A 15,523-nucleotide genomic window follows, 5' to 3' on the forward strand; every position below is an offset into this window, starting at 1 on the left:
GCTCTGAATTTATAAGAATGTCATAATTTGTGTTTTTAAAATTTTTTATTCTATTTCACAGAAAATGCTTGCTTGAGTTCACCAACAATAAATAATGATTCCCAGAATACAAAGCAACCTACGCCAATTCATCGAACACGATCTTCAATTGGAGGGTGTTTGACTCAAAATATCACACCATTGAGTAACATCACAAACGGTAAATCAGCTACAATTTAGTGATATACATTAATTGTGAATCTACATATCCTGTACACAAATATTATGGTTCGAATATTATTGTCAAATGATTTAGTTGTATTAATCGTATATCATACATATTTATGGTTAGATATTATGTATGATTACATTAGGTTCTTCCCAAACACAGGTACATTCTAGCAATCGGCAGGGAATTGTTTTTGAAGAGTTCCAAAAAACAATATCAACCATACCAAAGTCTTGCTTAACTGGTAACGTCCTAGACTCATATCTCTATTATAATCTTAAAACATTTAAAAGTAAAATGTATTTGTTAATTTGATTATTGTTTTAAATATAGGTTGTAGATCACCACATCAAGTTCATATGCGTCAAACAATACATGAGTCTGCAATTGAAGAAGAACATGAAATTCAAAGAGACTTGCTATCAGCCTTTGAAGAGGAGTCTGTCCCTTTACGTCTCCAAATTCCCAATCATGTCATACCAGGTAATATTACGAACTGCATCTTTTAGTAACGAATTATACTAAACTCAAATTGAACGCTTGCATATATTTATAGTCATTTATATTAATTTTTATATATTCAGATTTATACATTGCGATTGACGATGAAACGCAAAACTCCGATTTAAGAACGTCATATGTTCATGCACATGGTATGTAGGGACACGTTTCATACCTATAATTTGACAAATATATTTGTACAATATTTTGGTCAAATGAATTAGTTGTATTATGACTATATTATAGATCTTTTCCGTTAAATATTATGTATGTTTACCATAGGTTATTCCAAAAGACACTTACTGGCAAGTAATTGCCAGGAATTTTTATTTAGAGAGTGCCAAAAATCATCAACCATACAACCGTCTTGCTTAACTGGTAACGTCCTAGATTCATACGTTATATAATGTCAAAAAAATTTAAAGTAAAATATATTGGTTAATTGTATTATTACGTTCAATATAGGTAGTAGATCATCACATAAAGTACCAATGCGTCAAACATTACATGATTCTGCAATTGAAGAAGACCATGCAAGTCAAAGAGACTTGCTATCAGCTTTTGAAGAGGAATCTATCCCTTTACGGATCCAAATGCCCAACCATGGCATACCAGGTACTCTTAGGACCTGCATCTTTTAGTAACGAATGCTAGCAGAGTCAAATTTAACGCTTGCACATTTTAATAGTCATTTATATTATTTTTGTTCGTATACAGATTTAAACATAGCGATTGACGATGAAATGCATAACTTCGATACCGGAACATCCTCTGGTCATGCGCATGGTATGTATGGCTACGTTTCATACCTACGATTGATGTACACTTTTTATGGACGACTATTTAAACAACAATTTGTTTGCAGAAGAGTATTGTGATTTCGGTGATGCAACCAATAGTTGTATCCATTGTGGGGCGTTGTTTTGGTTCGAGGAAAGGAAGAAAAACTATTCCATTAAAGGTTCACCGATGTTTTCATTGTGCTGCAACAATGGGAAGATTAAGTTACAGGAGAATACGTTGCCACCTGAAGGTATATTTGATCTATTTTTCGGCACTGATGAATTATCAAAAAAATTCCTACAGAACATTAGAACATACAACAACATGTTCTGCTTCACATCAATGGGCGGAAAAATAGACAAGAGCTTGAACAAGGGAGGAGCACCACCTGTTTTCAGATTAAGTGGACAAAACTATCACTTAATGGGTAGTCTCCTACCAGAAGACGGTAAAGAACCACATTTTGCTCAGTTGTACATATACGATACGACAAATGAAAAGAACAACCGTATAAATGCTGTGAGGTAATCCTAAAGCTGTTTTTCCTCTTTCAGTGCGAGGTTTTATCTACTTGCTTAGCAATACATTGTTTCGTTATTGTAGGGGTAGAGCTGATCAAGATGACATTCATGTAGAAATAGTGAATGTGCTTCAGAAGGAGCTGGATCAAAATAATGTTTTGGTTAAGTCATTTCGGATGGCTAGATCTGAGCTTGATAGTAACTCATGCGCTGAAGTCAAAATAAAGTTATTGGGGAAACGCACTAAAGATGCAAGGACATACAATCTGCCTCAAGTGTCCGAAGTAGCAGCTTTAATAGTTGGAGATCTGGATACCAGTATTGGTGAGCGTGATATTGTTGTTCAAGCTAATGGTGGGCAATTGCAAAGAATTAGTGAATTAAATCCTTCATATATACCTCCCACTACAATACCCCCTGTTGTTTCCATATGGTGAAGATGGATGATGTTATCACATCTGTGCTTGTTTTTATGGTTATTTTGAATCATCATAGTAATTAAGTTCTTTAATTTTGCTTATTTAATACAGGTTTTCCTTGCTATTGTCATTTAATTATGGTTCGTACTTGTTTTGAATGTTTTACGGTGTTTGTTAGTGTTTTTGAACCATTGTAGGTCAATTCTATGAGCAAGGGAAGTTCAAGGATGAGTTTGGAGCAATTTTGGATGCGTTCGGGGCCCAGTGGACTCGACGCGTCGAGCCCTTGGCTCGACGCGTCGAAATTTTCCAGTAGCTAACTAATTCGCGCACAGGAAGTCTCGACGCGTGGAGAAAATTCTCGACGCGTCGAGAGAATAGGCATCTATTTCTGGGATAAAAACAGACGCCTAAAGTGGCGCAGCTGGGCAAAATTCAATACAAGCGCGAGATTTCTTTTCCTAATATCAATTGCACGGATTTCAAGGCTCATATCTCCATATTAAAAGTTAGCAATTCAAGGAATCTTCCAAATTCTAAATATCATTAAAGACGGCAATTTCTTTATTTAAATATAGGAATTAGAATTTGAGTCCAATTTGGTACAAGATTCCTATTTCATCTCAACTTTGTACCCACTATAAAATCCCTCCTTCCTCAACCCTAAGAGGGAGGACCGAGAGAATTCAGAGATTCTTGGAGACAAGAAGGAGAGAAATCAAGAGCCACAAGTTGTCTTGGAAAGCAAGAAGAAGACTAGTGAGATTTGGGAAAATCGTCTGGTTAATTCTTGTACTCTTTTGATGATTTGTAATTCTTTATTTATATTTGCTATGTATAATTTAGTCATGCTTGGCTAAATTCTTTAGAGATTCTTGGGTAAAAGTGTTTATGAACCTATGTGCCTGAGCTCTCAGTTTCTTTAATATATTATTATTTGGGTTTAATACTTGTGTTGCAATCGTGATAATATTGTTTGATGCTTGTAATTAATGGCCATAATTACTAGCTTCATAGCCATGTTTGTGTCACCAATGGGAGTTGGGGCATAAATTAGGGCACACACGATTGCACCTAATGGTTGGTCCTTGGGAAAGGGGAACTTATTAGGGGAAGTTTATTCTAGATTGTTGCCAATCGGGAGATGGTAGTAATTAGGAATAATTGAATGCTGATCTTTGATCTTATTGGGTGTTTAAGCCATGGGAGTGGAAATTCACTAGGAATAGAGATTACGGGAGTAATTCGATTCCACTTTGCATTCCCACACAAATCTTAATTCCAAACTAAATATTGCAAACGATAATTGGCACTAGGTGATTAAATACTTGAATCCCATGAATCTCAACTTCTCTCTAATTGTTTTCAAAATCCTGAACCTCTGTTTTATTTTATTTATTTTATGCCAATCAATCATCTAAGTAATTGTTAGGATTAGCTCTAATGAATAAGTTAGTAACTAGTGCTTGATACAACCACTTCCCTGTGGATCGATAACTCGTACTCCGAGAATTATTTGTTTGCAAATATACTACGCATCAATGGATATCGGGAAGACATTGCATTCTCTAACGTACATAGCAATCGTTCAGCTGGTGGTAGACAGAGGATTAGCCCCAGGGATTATTTTTGCTATCGATTACAGACAAGAGATTCTGCTCCCAGTACATTGCTATTTGCAAAGCGCCTGTTCCAACAGTTTGTGGTAGATGGATACACGATGGTGGAGTCCGGAAGACTCATTTATATCAGGACACATCAAAAAAGCTTAAGATGTGAATCATACAGTGGGTTGACTGACGCTTTAACAAGGGGTAAAGTCAACCCTGCAGCACAAGGTCGAAGAATAATACTCCCTTCAAGTTTCACAGGTGGTGCCCGGTACATGATACAAAACTATCAAGATGCCATGGCAATATGTAGATGGATTGGTTATCCCGATTTATTTATAACATTTACATGCAATCCAAAGTGGCCTGAGGTACAACGTTTTCTAAAAGATCGCAGGTTGAAAGCCGAAGACCGACCTGACATCATCTGCCGTTTGTTCAAGATGAAGTTGGATTCCTTGCTAGCTGATTGTCGAAAGAATAAACTTTTTGGCTCTGTGGCCGGAGGTAATATTTTAGTTTCATTTCACATTCATGTGTTTACAATTAAGAAAAATTACCATCCATTTATTTGGTTTTTGATTTTCTGTGCCAGTTATATATACAATTGAGTTCCAAAAGCGAGGTCTTCCGCATGCTCATATATTGATTATTTTGAAAATGAATAAGGACGTTAGTGAAGTTGTTACTCTAGATAAGATAATTTTTGCAGAGATACCAGATGAAAAGACAGATGTACAATATTACAAAGCGGTAGAGGAATTTATGATGCATGGGTCATGTCGAAAAGCAAGGACCAATTCTCCCTGTATGGTAAATGCACGATGCTCAAAACATTTTCCTAAGAGATTTGTTGAGAGTTCTACATTTGATGCCGATGGTTACCCGGTATATAGAAGGAGAGACAACGGCAATATAGTTACAAAAAACGGGATCGCGTTGGACAACAGGTATGTTGTACCACACAATAGACATTTATTGCTTAAGTATAAGGCTCATATAAATGTCGAGTGGTGCAACCAGTCACGCTCAATCAATTACCTGTTCAAGTACGTTAACAAGGGTCATGACAGAGTACCTGCAGAATTCTACAAGACAACCAGTGATGAAGAGAAGGGGAAAGCCATAGATGAGATCAATATGTACTACGACTGTAGGTACATATCACCATGTGAAGCAATATGGCGTTTGTTTGGTTTTGATATACAGCTTAGGGCTCCTTCAGTTGAAAGGTTAAGCTTTCACCTTCCAAATCAACAGAGTGTGATATTTTTAGATGATGATCCTGTTGAAAACATTGTAAATAGACCAACAATAGCACATAGCATGTTCTTAGAATGGTTTGAGGCGAATAAAACTTCCCTTGATGCAAGAGAGCTTACTTATGTTGAAATTCCCACAAAATTCGTTTAGAAGAAAGATGTCCGAAAATGGCAGCCAAGGAAAAAAGGATTCTCAATTAGTCGGATATTTTATGTTCCCCCAGCTACTGGCGAAATATTTTATTTGAGGTGTCTGTTGAATAAAATACGTGGACCTACAAGTTATGAAGATATCAGGACTGTAAATGGTGTCCACTATAACTCATTTCGAGACGCGTGTTATGCCAGAGGTTTAGTTGATGATGATAACGAATATGTTGATGCAATATATGAAGCCAGTCATTGGGCGTCAGCTGATCAACTGAGGAGATTATTTGTTACATTGCTAATGAGCAGTTGCATGGGTAAACCGGAAATCGTTTGGTATGTTGTGTGGCCACATTTGTCAGATGATGCACAATTCTAGGTCCGCAAACAATTGCACAATAGAGGTACTCATATATTCCACAACTACTTTTTCTTATATTGCTAGCACCATATAAAGTTAACTTAAATATAGGGATGTTAAATTTTAAATGTTATATAACATTATGCAGATTTTGTGTTGACCGATTCGCACAAGATGAACTTTGCTTTAGTGGAGATTGAAAAACTATTATCTATTCATGGGAAGAGTTTGAAGGACTATCCTGAAATGCCTACTGCAAACTGTACTGCATTAAATATTATATCAAACAGGTTTATACAAGAGGAATTAGCATACGACTGTGTGGAACAAGAGAAAGAGAACCAGGAGTTGGTAAGGCAATTAATTGATGAGCAAAAGGTCATATACAATGAGGTGTTAACCGATATTGATGGCCAGGCTGGAGGGTTATTCTTCGTTTACGGTTACGGAGGTACTGGAAAGACGTTTTTGTGGCGTGCATTGTCCTCCGCATTAAGGTCTAAAAGAGAAATAGTGTTAAATGTTGCATCCAGCGGTATAGCGTCGCTTTTATTACCAGGGGGCAGAACTACACATTCTCGATTTGCCATACCGATATCTGTTAATGAAGATTCCACTTGCAACATCAGTCACAGTAGTCAACTAGCAGAGCTTATTGTGCAAAGCAAGTTGATCATATGGGATGAAGCTCCAATGATGCACAAATTTTGTTTTGAGGCCCAAGATCGAACTATGAGGGATTTGATGCGTTTCAAAAATCCAAGGAGCTATGATATGACATTCGGTGGTAAAACAGTTGTGCTAGGTGGGGATTTCAGACAGATTTTACCAGTCATTCCGAAGGGTACAAGACAAGATATTGTCCGTGCAAGCATTAGCTCCTCCTATTTATGGAAATCCTGCAAAGTATTGCGGCTGACTAAGAATCTACGACTAAGAAGTGTACAATCACAAATAGAGTGTCGAGAGATCGAGGACTTTGCAAAATGGATAGCTAATATAGGTGACGGAACGGTTGGTATTCAATTTGATGGTGGGTCAGATATTACAGTTCCTGAACATTTATTGCTAGAGTGCGAGGAGGACCCTATTGCCACAATTGTTGATAGCACCTTCCCGAATTTTAGACAAGGGATGGGTGATCTGTCATACCTCAATGATAGTGCAATTTTGGCTCCAACATTGGATGTCGTAGATAGCATTAACCAATACATGAATGACCATAATCCGGCTGAGGGAAAGACATACTTGAGTTGTGATTCAGTTTGTAAATCAGATTCAAATGTTGATAGGTTAGTAGATTTGCACACTCCCGAATTCTTGAATGGCCTTAGATGTTCTGGAGTACCAAATCATGCATTGACATTGAAAGTTGGGTCACCTGTTATGCTCTTGAGAAATATTGATCACACACTCGGATTATGTAACGGTACAAGGTTGATTGTTACTAGGTTAGCTGATCACGTGTTGGAAGGCAAGATCATGTGCGGTACAAATGCTGGAACAAGAGTATTAATTCCTAAAATGTCACTGACACCGTCAGATCCAAGATTGCCTTTCAAATTTCAACGGAAGCAATTCCCGTTGATGCTATCTTATGCCATGACAATCAACAAAAGTCAAGGACAAACACTTTCTATAGTGGGATTGCTGTTGAAAAAACCTGTCTTTAACCATGGACAATTGTACATAGCGGTTTCAAGAGTTAGTAGCCCAAGGGGTTTGAAAATTTTGATTTGTGGTGAAAATGTACCATGTCTTAGTACGACTAAAAATGTTGTGTACAATGAAGTATTCAACAATGTATAATAACATACGCAATGTTTTATTCCTATTTTTCCTTCGGTTAGCAATTGTATTTTTCTTCTTATTATTATATTATACGGCTTTTCTATGTAATATATACGTACCTTTGCATCGCAGTGGGTTCAACAAACAGAGTATTAAAGAATTCAATAACGTCCAATAAAAATTATAAATTCATTATTACAAATTTATTAAGTGCTAAAAATCTATATCTTTTCATCTAAGTATATTATACTTAATATAATACACAGTATATATATAGCCGTGCATCGCACGGGTGCAACTACTAGTGTACTTAAAACTGGAAAATGGTTATCAAATTATGTGAATAATTAAATCATTATAATTGTGAGAATAACGGAAACAAATTCTGCTTAATAAATGAGAAAATCCATTTGAAAATCTATGTAATTTTATAAGGAAATAATGATTTATTAATTATTATTTACACCAATCTATATCTATATACTATTAATAAAAGTAAAATCTTAATGTCTAACACCCTTATGATACGAGATTTCGCTTCAAGTTCTAACAAAAACAATTCACGTTGATGTTTGCATATGTCATGACTATCAACAAAAGTCAGGGTCAAACACTAACTCACGTTGAATTATTACTGAAAAAACCAGTCTTTAATCACGGTTAATTGTATGTAACTTTTTCCCGAGTCATCCATCCTGATGGTTTTAACTCTAGACGGTGATGGATAAAATTCTGTTACTACTACCAATGTCGGCTACAAAAAGATTTTCAATAATGTATAATTCAAGCCATCGATATATATATATATATTTTTTGGTTATATACAAAGATGACAAAATTGCTATATATCTACATAGAAAATATATCTTTCGTATAAATAATTTATATAACTGAGTTGCTAGACAACTAGCTAATTAGCGCAATTATACAAATTCTAAACACTGATATATAAAATTTCTAAAGTTGCAGCACCGAATGCGTATATCTACACGTTAGCTATTAATTAGGCAATTATTTACTCGAATTCAAGTATTGATAACATCAGAAAACATAATCGGTGCAACTCAATTCTTCAATTATATTATATAATATTCGATATTATAATTTATACAATTGTATATCGATCTAAATATTTTTAAAATATAATAACAAATTCATTCTGTGCAACGCACGGGCGCAAATACTAGTTATATTAAATAATCGTTAATAATCCATAATCAACTTCAAGTTATTTATATATAGTTAACTATTGCACAATAAATAATTCATAATTTTGCCAAAAACGTAAAAAAAAAAAGTTATTCAATATATAATATCAATTATTCGATTATATAAGTTTTACCAAACGATCAACACACAATGTGTTTGTTAGATAAAAGCATATGATCGTACTGTTGAGCATATAATAATATATAAAAATTAGGAATAAGGTTCAAATTGGCCACTGAATGTAACCAGAAAATACAATTAGGCCACTGAACGAAAAAAAAAAAAAAAAAGTGCAATTAGGTCACTGAACACTCCAAAAACGTGCAATTTCACCTGATAGCAGGTTACCATCAATTTTAGCAGGTTACCTGCTTACGTGACAGCTGAGTTGGCATTTTTAATAAATTTCAAATAATTTTTAATAAATTATAATAAAAAATTTTTAAAAAATAAAAACTAAAAAAAAAAACTACAGGGTGGCCGGTCGTTTTTTTTTTATTATTTAATTTTTTTCAATTTTAAAAAATGTATTAGTAAAATCAATTATTAAAAATTATTTAAAAATTATTAAAAATGCCAACTCAGCTGCCACGTAAGCATGTAACCTGCTAAAATTGATAGTAACCTGCTATCCGGTGAGATTGCATACATTTAGAGTGTTCAATGGCCTAATTGCACTTTTTTTTTTTTCGTTCAGTGGCCTAATTGCATTTTCAGGTTACGCTCAGTGGCCAATTTGAACCTTATTCCTAAAAATTAAATGTGCGATCTAACTATTAGTTTAAACTTTTAGTTAATTAATGCAAAACAAATACTTACAATTTTTTAAACTAACACTCATGCAGAATAAGTCTTAACACATGCAGATTAACAACAAAACACTAGCACAGCGGAAGATAGAAAGATAACTGGATAAAAGGAATCCAAAACGGGGTGTTATGCCACGTATACCACACTTGGCATACGCTACGGCGACAATCTGCAAGTGTATCACTATCCCAAAAACAACAAACTAGAACAATCTAAAGACATTGGCACACGGGCCTCAACAACACTGTCTAAAGATACAGGTGCTAAGCTACCGGCTTTAGACATCGCGCTCGACTACGCATCGCCTGAAAGATACAAAGATAAACATCGGGGCGACGCCCGGTCAGCGGAAGATGCTGGTAACCCACCAATACCGTTAAGTATCATAAATAAGTAGATATATAATATGAAAACCATTTTCGAAACGGAATACATATATATAAGTCAAAAGCCAAGATCAAAAGACAACACAAGACTCACCACTCACAAGGATAACACCGGGAACACGTCCCAACCACAAAGGTTAACCACACACAAGGATAAAGACTCACCCAACGGCAACACATGCCAAAACACCACAAGACTCCGTGACTACACACGTCACGAGAGAAGAGAACTCACCACACGGCTACACAAGCTCTCGTGACATCACCCATCACGAGTTGATATGCCTTCCTTATGCCCTGTTCCAACCTTATGGCTACCCCCAACCTTGTACCTTCAAAGCCAACCATTACCTCCGGAAAACCCCTGTACAGCCAAGTCCAACCTTATTCCGCCGGGACCGTCGTCCCCCACCTATAACCACCAACGAAAACCCAGCAATTCACAGCAACACATGCCCGGATAACACAATGTTATCCCCCAATCACGTGGACTCAGCCACAACTCCATAATCACATCACGGCCACCACGAGAACCGCTGTAATACCTTGGTGACTAGCATCCCATACCACTAATCGTGCAATCCAGGTAGAGCCACACACGCACCACCACTCACACGAAACAAGCAACGGATTTCAAAAGAGGTAAGAAACATACTCAATCAAGAGACGGGTCACCATCCAACGACAAAAACGACGCTAGCATTAAGATAATAACTAGCAAGCTCAACAACGGGGAAACTCAAGATAGTTCCGAGGAACACACAAGACACCACACGGTTCAACGAAACACAATGTTGAACACTTAGCACGATACACAACACCAAAGATCCTACATGGATACCTACCATAAAGCTCTAGACCTACGAAACATCAAGAAGACGCTCAAATAGTTCCACAAAAGAACATCGGGAGGCCAAAAGATCAAAGACCGAGACAAACAAATCATGGGGAACAAATCCCATCTCAACACCATTGTGTTCCCTGCGGGTGGACCCACGGGTAGTGCCCCACCCGTGGTCCCGCCTGCGGGTACAACACCCACAAGGCAACACGTTCCTGCGAGTAGGCCGGCGGGTGGTGCCCCGCCCGCCGTTCCGCCCGCGGGTACGCCCCTGTACCACAACAAATCCCTTCGGGGATTTTCTCCTCCAAACACAAATTCAAGTCCAAAACATGCCAAATCTCACCAAACACAACAAAATGACTTGAACCAAGGAAAATGCCAAGCAATGGCACAAAGGAATCCTAAACACAAGGTCTAGATATGCAATATCACAAGATAAATGCATAAACTCTCACATTTCATAGCAAAACACAAATAGAAGCCAAGAAATCATATATAGGTAAGCAAAATAGGTTTTGTAGAGCATGGGTTACCTCTTGAAGACCAAAAGACTCTTCTTACACCACAACAAGATCTCCACTAAGCTCACTAGCCAAACCCACTTCAAGATCAAATCAAAAGATCATAAAGATCCAACCTTTAAGAAAAAGACAACTAAGATGGAACCAAAAAGACTAGACAAGCTTAGATCTTACCCTTATAGATGCCAAAATAGAGGAAAGATTGAATCTTGAAAGCAAAACTTGGAATCTTGACAAAGGCTTCTTTTGGCTTGAAGAACAAGCTACTCTTCTATTCTAGAGAGAAGGTAGAGATATTTTCTAGGGAATGTAAGGGAATGAAATGAAGAAGTCTTCTAGGTTTAGGTTACAAAACTAGCTCTTGGTGAAAAGACAAGGATACCCTTACTAACTCTTAAAAAGTGTAAGGAACACGGGAACTCCTCTCAAAGCACAAGGTACAACACCACTTAAAGATTGACTAGTCAAATACTAGTCCTTGAGTATCAAAAAATCAGGATTTTAGGAATCAATTCCTCAAAAGAAATAGTAATAGTTACTCAATTAATTCATGGATTGGAGTGTGAATTTTTGGGGTGTCGCATCCTCTCCCCCTCCAAAGAAGTTTTGTCCCCGAAACTTGGGTACAACGAATTAAGAACGAAAGGTAACAAGGAAACAAAATTGTGACAAGATGTCCATGAATATCCCTTTTGGTCAAAAACTCCAAAAGTTCTCACAAGGTTCCAAGGCAAAGAGAAAGACATTACGAATTCAAGGATTGGCAAGAGGTCAACAAACGGATAGATTGGGCATCAAGAACTCTAACCCTCAACACAACAACCAACTTCTAGACAACAACTAAGAACTAAACTACTAACTGAAACACCAACTAACAAACTAGCTAAACAACAAGGCAACAAACAAAACAAGCAAGCACACAAAGCACACAACAACCAAACACCAAGCTACAAAGGCTAAGAAACAACAAAGAAGAAGCGAACGGGGTTACCACAACACCACTAGAACTCTTCACTCTCCGACTCTTCGGCCTCTTCAGACTCTTCTTCTTCGGCTTCATCTCTGTGGCTAGAACTAGCTTCAAACCGATCCAGCCTTTGATGCACTGCGGTAAACTGCGAACTCACAAACGCAAAACCTTCGGCGATCAAACTGTTCTGCTGACGAAGCAAAGATACAACATCTTGCCCTCTCTTGGTGCGAACTTCTTCCCTTCTACGGTGTTCCTCACCGTCTGATTCACTTACTCCAGCTTCAGCGGTCTCCGATGCTCCTTCTTCTTCTTCCTGATCTGCTTCCTCCTCAACTTCTTCATCACCACCCAAACTCTGGACTGCAAGGCTCAACTTCCTGGCATGAATATCAAGCCCAGCAGCTAACTCTGCTCTCTCAACAGGTGCTTTCCTAGCAACCTCTTCAAGCGTGATGTACTCACCACTATCCAACTAAAAAAGATTACAACTCCGGAGATTGGCGGTATCCAAAACCATCTTTCCCACAGCCTTCGAGGGACAACCATCCACACTAACACCTTTCTTAACCAAGATCCAACTTAGCACCATGTCATACGGCAAACTCTTCCGGTTGTGATCCCGGCAGAACACCATGTGTTGCATCATCAAAGCAGGCAGATTGAACTTAACCATATTCTTCAAACAGAAAGCAAAGGTACATTCCAACTTACCCAACAAACTGCTCTTGTTGTTGTTAGGCAACAAACAATCTGACACCAACATAACCAAGATCCTTTGTTCCGCAGACAACCACTTCCTTTCCGGCCTCGAAGCTTGAGTGAAACCACTCGTACGGCCAAACAGATAACTCAAATAGTCACGACACCCCATGGTATCCGTACTAATCCAAGAATGACCACTGTACTGAGCCACTCCGGTAGCAGACAAACTCAACAACTGAGCTAACCTCTTCTCAGACAACACAACCTTCACACCTCTCACCTTAGAGGTGATCTCAAGCCTTTCACCTTCCTTCGTCACCACCATGTGACGGTAAAACTCTTTCACCAAACTCGGGTAAGTCTCGGCCCTTATGGCGAAAAAACCATCTAGCAAACCTTGAAACTTAAGCAAATCCAACAAGGAACTTGAAAAAGATTCCGGATCAAAAGGTTTACCTTCAAGCACAAGGTAGTGGGCATCCACCTATTCCGCTTTTCTTGCCAAACTTGACCTTCTAGGCATGGTGAAAGATGATCCAAAGCTCAACAAACAAAGCCCACAACTTCTTCTTCTTCTACCACACTCTCGCGGCTCTCTCTCTCTCGCTGCTCTCTCTCTCTCTCTCTCTCTCTCGCGCTGCCCGGCGGCACGGTACACAGCAGGTCGACGGCAGCGGCGGTGCGGTGAACTCCGGCGGTGGCGAGGCGGTGGTGCGACGGGCAGGTGGTGCTGGGCGACGGGGTGGGGTGGCTTCGGGTAGCTCACGGGTAGGGAGAAAGAAAAAGATGAAGAGAATTTTGGGGAAAGAAATTAGGAATTTGGGTGAGATTGGGGAAAAAGATGATTAAATTTGGGGATTTTGAACAAAGTGCAATTTCAAGGTTTAAAAGGAATTAAAATGGGTTAGGTTTTAAGAAAGATAATTGGTTCAAGTGGTTTAGAGGTTGGGTAGAAAAGAAATTGGCTAGGGTTCAAAACTCAAAGGCTACAAAGTAACATTAGGTTCAACTTTTAGGCTACACAAGGAAAGATTTTGGTAGGGATTGCTATTTTCCAAATCAAAGAATACTTGGAAAATTTAGGGAAAAGCTCAAGGAATTGTTGTAAAAACAACTAAGTCCAAAGGTGAAAGAATTGGCTTAAGCACAAGATAACTCAAGGATAGATGGCTACCACAAACAAGATGCCAACTAAAGAAAACACTTAGCAAGAAAAGAGTCTACACTAAGCATCCAACGAAAAACAAGCAAGGGAAACAAACCAAGGATTGCCAAACAAAGAACACAAAGACAACTACGAAGCACAAGATAGCAGCACCCAAGGCAACAAAGAACACAAAGACAACTACGAAACACAAGATAGCACCCAAGGCAACAAAGAACACAAAGCTCTCGGGGACACAAGGATAGGCTCATAACAAGGGTTACCTGCTAACTCCTCCACCAGACCCTCCGACTCCGCCTGCGAACGCGCCATCACGAAAACTCTCCCCGGCAGCCTAGCTCCAACAGCTCCATGACTCAAACTCTATCCTGGTGCTCCTCCGACTCCCGGGGGTGGCGGCAACGCTCTTTGACCGACAAGCTGAGGACACTCCGCAACTCTATGACCAACAACCCCACAGCGAAAACACTTAAACGCCTGGCCATAGCAAACTTGACCCGGATGCACCTTCCCACACTTGCGACAACCAACCGACTTAGCTTGAACCGGAGGCTCCATCCTAACTGGTCCTTGAGAAGAAGATGACACAACTCTAGCCGGAAAACTCTGTCGGGGCTTCTTGAAAGCAAAAGAACCTCCACTCTCAACTCTCTTCCTAGCTAACTCAAGCGAACTCTTCTGAAGCTGCTGAACACGAAACAGATCCGCGGCACACAGATACGCATCCTTGAGAGAACTGGGTCTACTCACCGTCAACGCTTTTCGTGCCTCATAATTCAGACCGGCAACGAAACGCTCAACCTTAGCAAGCTCTGTAGGCACCAACACCCTCGCGAAGCGCGCCAGCTCTAGAAACTTCTTGTGGTACTCCACCACAGATAGAGGTCCTTGCTGCAGACGAAGGAACTCATCAAACATGGCGGCTCGCACATGCGCTGGGTAGAACCTTTCGCGCATCCTGTCCTTGAGCGTGGTCCAATCAAACCCAGGTTCTTCAAGAAAGGCCGGACTCTCGTGAACCCACCACAGATCAGCTTCTTGGCAGAAGTAGAACATTGCCAGTTCTACTCTCCTCTCTTCGGGACAACCCACCACGGTAAAAATCTTATCAAACACCTGTAGCCACTCTTCAAGGACTACAGGGTCTTCTTCACCAGCAAAGGAAGGCGGCAGATGCCCGGACACTAAACGACCCACATCGCGGTGCCCAACCGGAGGCGGAGGCGGCGCAGCTTGATTGTTGTTCAACAGAGCTTCACTGAGGGACTGCATCGTCTGCGTCAGCTGATGGAGATTCTGGGTGAGCTGCT

At 39.1% G+C, this 15,523-nt stretch overlaps 1 protein-coding gene across 1 annotated transcript in view; it reads left to right on the forward strand.

Moving 5' to 3' along the window:
• The first annotated feature begins 567 nt into the window (after positions 1–567).
• The window catches only part of LOC109157339, a 17,012-nt gene continuing 2,056 nt past the window's right edge, over positions 568–15,523 (forward strand). The window contains exons 1-10 of the mRNA XM_019305238.1: positions 568–691; positions 793–861; positions 1,175–1,324; positions 1,427–1,495; positions 1,575–2,016; positions 2,096–2,446; positions 4,014–4,549; positions 4,638–5,341; positions 5,456–5,768; positions 5,961–7,301. Of these exons, the coding sequence (XP_019160783.1) occupies positions 568–691; positions 793–861; positions 1,175–1,324; positions 1,427–1,495; positions 1,575–2,016; positions 2,096–2,446; positions 4,014–4,549; positions 4,638–5,341; positions 5,456–5,768; positions 5,961–7,301 (4,099 nt within the window). The remainder of the gene's footprint in view (positions 692–792; positions 862–1,174; positions 1,325–1,426; positions 1,496–1,574; positions 2,017–2,095; positions 2,447–4,013; positions 4,550–4,637; positions 5,342–5,455; positions 5,769–5,960; positions 7,302–15,523) is intronic.

This window comes from Ipomoea nil, unplaced genomic scaffold (assembly GCF_001879475.1).
Source record: "Ipomoea nil cultivar Tokyo-kokei standard unplaced genomic scaffold, Asagao_1.1 scaffold2779, whole genome shotgun sequence".
NCBI lineage: Eukaryota > Viridiplantae > Streptophyta > Magnoliopsida > Solanales > Convolvulaceae > Ipomoea > Ipomoea nil.